A 3,414-nucleotide genomic window follows, 5' to 3' on the forward strand; every position below is an offset into this window, starting at 1 on the left:
TTTACACTTCTCTGTCTATCCTTGTACCTCATCTCCAGCCCGTATCCCGCCGCAGGCCATATAGCCCTGGGGTGACACCCCCCCCCGTATCCCTCAGTGGTCCATATAGCTCCCAGCATAACACCTCACATCCCTACTGTATTCCTCCGTGGGCCATATAGTATCCGACTGTGGGCGGTATAACCCGAGGGGTGTGTGTGTTAGCGCCTGCCCCCATATTCCTCTGCAGGCCATGTAACCCCATAACACTTGATCACTTCTCTGTATCCCTCCGCAGGGTGTATAATCCCAGTGGCTCTCCCCCGGGGGTTGGGGTCATAACCCTGGTGCCCAGAATCCCTCAGCTGAGCAGGACGTATCCCAGCAGCCTCCTGCCCCGTATCCATCCGCAGGGCTGATACGCCCACGGGTCTAATACCCCAGCGCCTTAAGAAGCAGGTTAAATATCCCTCCACCACATGGGCTAAATAGTCCCCCATAGCTGCTGGGACTAGGTGGGGCTTGATGTGGTTTCCATCATATCCACGGTTTGTAGTTTGGTTCAAGGGCTCTCAGCCCCCCGTCCCCCATGAATCTTGTGCGCTTCTCTATGGTATCCCTCCACCATGCTGGCAAAGTAGTCCCACAGCTACGCAGGTTAAGTAGTTCCCTGTGGTGGTTTGCTCCTCCACTGGGCTGGGTAAATAGTCCCTGCTGGCTTCACCACTTCTCCAGTATTCCTCCGCCCTTCTGTGCTCGTGTCCTTCTGCCAGGCAGGGTAAATAGTGCAGAGAAAATAGGCCCTGTCTTCCCTACGGTGTCTCTGTGTCTTACTGGTTAAATAACCCTGGTGCCCTTCCACCATGTCGAGTAAATAGACCCCAGTGATCATGTCTCTTCTGTGATATCCCTCCGCAGTGTGGGGAAATAGTTCCCAAAGAGTGTGCCTCACGCGTATATGTAGCCATCTGCCATACCAGGGAAATAGTCCCTAGCAGCCTCTGCAATATATCCCTTCTTCATCCGTTCGGGGAAATAGTGCCTAACGGCCTCTTTGGTATGGTATCCCTCCACCACACTGGGGAAGGAGCCCCCAATGGTCCTCTTCCCTTCTGTGGTGTCCATCCGCCAGACTAAGGAGTAGTTCCCAGCAGTCTCTTCTCTGGAATATATCCTTCCACCATGCTGGGGAAATAGTCCCAAGGTGTTGCGCCTCATCTCCCCTCTGGTATCCCTCCAGCACTCTGGGGAAATAGTCCCCAGGTGTTGTCACCTTCTCCCATACGGTATTCCTCCCCCTGCTGGGGAAATAGTCCCCGCGTGTTGAGCCTCATCTTCTATGTGGCATCTCTCCCCCGTGCTGGGGAAATAGTCCCCAGCAGCCTCCTCCCCCCGTGCCGTGTCCCTCCGCCGCACCGCTGGGGTTGACGTGACTCTCGTCCCCCCGCAGGCGGTGGCCATGTCGGACTCCGGGCACAGCCAGCCCGGCCTGTACGGCCCCGACCGCCGGCGCCGCTGGAACCGTGACAAGGAGCTGGGCCCCCCGGGCGGCCCCCAGAGCCTGTCGGGGCCGGGCCGGGAGCGTGACTACGGCCCCTGGGACCGCGAGCGCCGGGTGAGTGATGGGCCAGGGGAGGGGCCGTGGGGTGCGGGAGGGGCCGTGCAGGGACCCCCCTCACCCCTCTCTGATCTCTCCCCCAGGAGCCCGCGGAGGAGCCGGTCGGGTCCGTGATGCAGAAGACGCCCATCATCCTGGCCAAGCCGCCTGCTGAGAGGGTAAGACCCACATGGGAAGGGCGCTGCCCCCCAGGGCCTGTCACACCCACCCCTGTGTGTGAGACCCCCACCAATAGTGGGGCTTGAACCCACCACCAGCAGTGCCAGCCCACAGGACTCTGCTGCTTCAGCTAAAGGAGGGGCTTCATCAGCAGGCAGCTGTAGTAGAGCTGGTATCCTCCACAGGAAGCTAAAGGAGTTACTCTGTCAGCATGCAGCAGCAGTAGGCTGTTAGCTACTATATAGAGCAGGCACCAAGCAAGGGTGTCTCACAACCGCTTCTTAACCATTTGCAGGATACGTGAGTCCAATAAGAGTAAATGAGCTGGGCAGACCTTGGTCAGGACTCCTGGGTTCTGTATCAGCCTGAGGAGGGGAGTGGGGTCTAGTGGTTAGAGCAGGGCAGGGTGGGAATCAGGACTCCTGGGTTCTGTCCTCAGCTTGAGGAGGGGAGTGGGGTCTAGTGGTTAGAGCAGGGCGGGGTGGGAGTCAGGACTACTGGGTTCTGTCCTCAGCTTGAGGATGGGACGTGGGGTCTCTACCAGCCTCATTCTCCCCACAGTCCAAGCTGGCCCCTGCCCCAGCTCCGGCCCCACCCACCACTGCCCCGTCCCCCATGGAGAAGCCCATTGTGCTGATGAAGTCGCGGGAGGAAGGCAAAGGCCCCGCGGAGGGGGCTGCCCAGCTCCCCACAGCTGCCGCCAAGGGGGAGAAGGAGGGACAGCGCCCCACGCAACCCGTCTACCAGATCCAGAACCGGGGCATGGGATCCGCTGCCTCCAGCAGCACCATGGACCGTGAGTACCTGCTGCGGGGGCGGGGCTAGGAGGAAGGGGTAGGGGGTTGTAGCCCCAGGGGGATGGGATCGGGGCGGCTCTATGTTTTTTGCTGCCCCAAGCACGGCAGTCAGGCAGATTCAGCGGGTGATCTGCCGGTCCTGTGCCTTCGGCACTGAAGCTGCGGGACATGCCGCCGAAGGCTGCCTGACTGCCGCCCTCATGGTGACCTGCATGCCGCTCCCCGCGGCTTGCCGCCCCAGGCACTCTCTTGCTGCGCTGGTGCCTGGAGCCGCCCTTGGATCGGATGTGGGAAGAGAACCCGGTCCCCTTTAATATGCATGTAGTTACCAGTGCCTGCCACCAGATGGCGGCCAGCCTCCAAGCAGCTAGTGGGTTTGGAGGTGGGGAGGGGGATGGATTTGGAGGCTGGGGGGAAGAGCTGGGAGCCAGGACACCTGGGTTCTCTCGCCAGTGGGTTAGAGCAGCACTGGGTGGGACATCACGTAGCGAAGCCCCTGGCCCGGGCTGTCAGACTCTCTGAGCCCCGTCTCTTTGTCCCTCCCCCAGCCGTGGTGGGCCAGGCAAAGCTGCTGGCGCCGGAGAAGATGAAGCACAGCATCAAACTGGTGGATGATCAGATGAACTGGTGTGACAGCGCCATCGAGGTACCTGGCCCCGGGACGCCCCCCACCCCACAGAGATCCTCCCTGCCCCCCCGGGCCCTGCTAGTGAGGCCAGATCAGAGCCGGTGGCCCCTAGCGGAGAGAGGCCCCGTGCCCCATTCCCTGCCCCCCTGAACCAGCTAGACCCTGCCCTGGGGCCAGATGGGAGCCGGCGCCCCCTAGAGGGGAAAGGCCCCGTGCCCCATTCCCTGCCCCCC

At 61.3% G+C, this 3,414-nt stretch overlaps 1 protein-coding gene across 1 annotated transcript; it reads left to right on the top strand.

Annotated features, from left to right (window-relative positions):
- Window positions 1-1,432: 1,432 nt before the first annotated feature.
- Window positions 1,433-3,199, top strand: LOC112122138 (protein SMG9-like; the record flags this gene model as incomplete). Its single annotated transcript, XM_026661505.2, has 4 exons — window positions 1,433-1,594; window positions 1,681-1,755; window positions 2,318-2,552; window positions 3,102-3,199. Coding segments are annotated over exons 1-4 (564 nt in total), but the record flags the coding sequence as incomplete, so codon positions are not given.
- Between the last annotated feature and the right edge of the window lie 215 nt (window positions 3,200-3,414).

This window comes from Terrapene carolina, unplaced genomic scaffold, assembly GCF_002925995.2.
Source record: "Terrapene carolina triunguis isolate 2854851 unplaced genomic scaffold, T_m_triunguis-2.0 Scaffold7971, whole genome shotgun sequence".
NCBI classification, from domain to species: domain Eukaryota; kingdom Metazoa; phylum Chordata; order Testudines; family Emydidae; genus Terrapene; species Terrapene triunguis.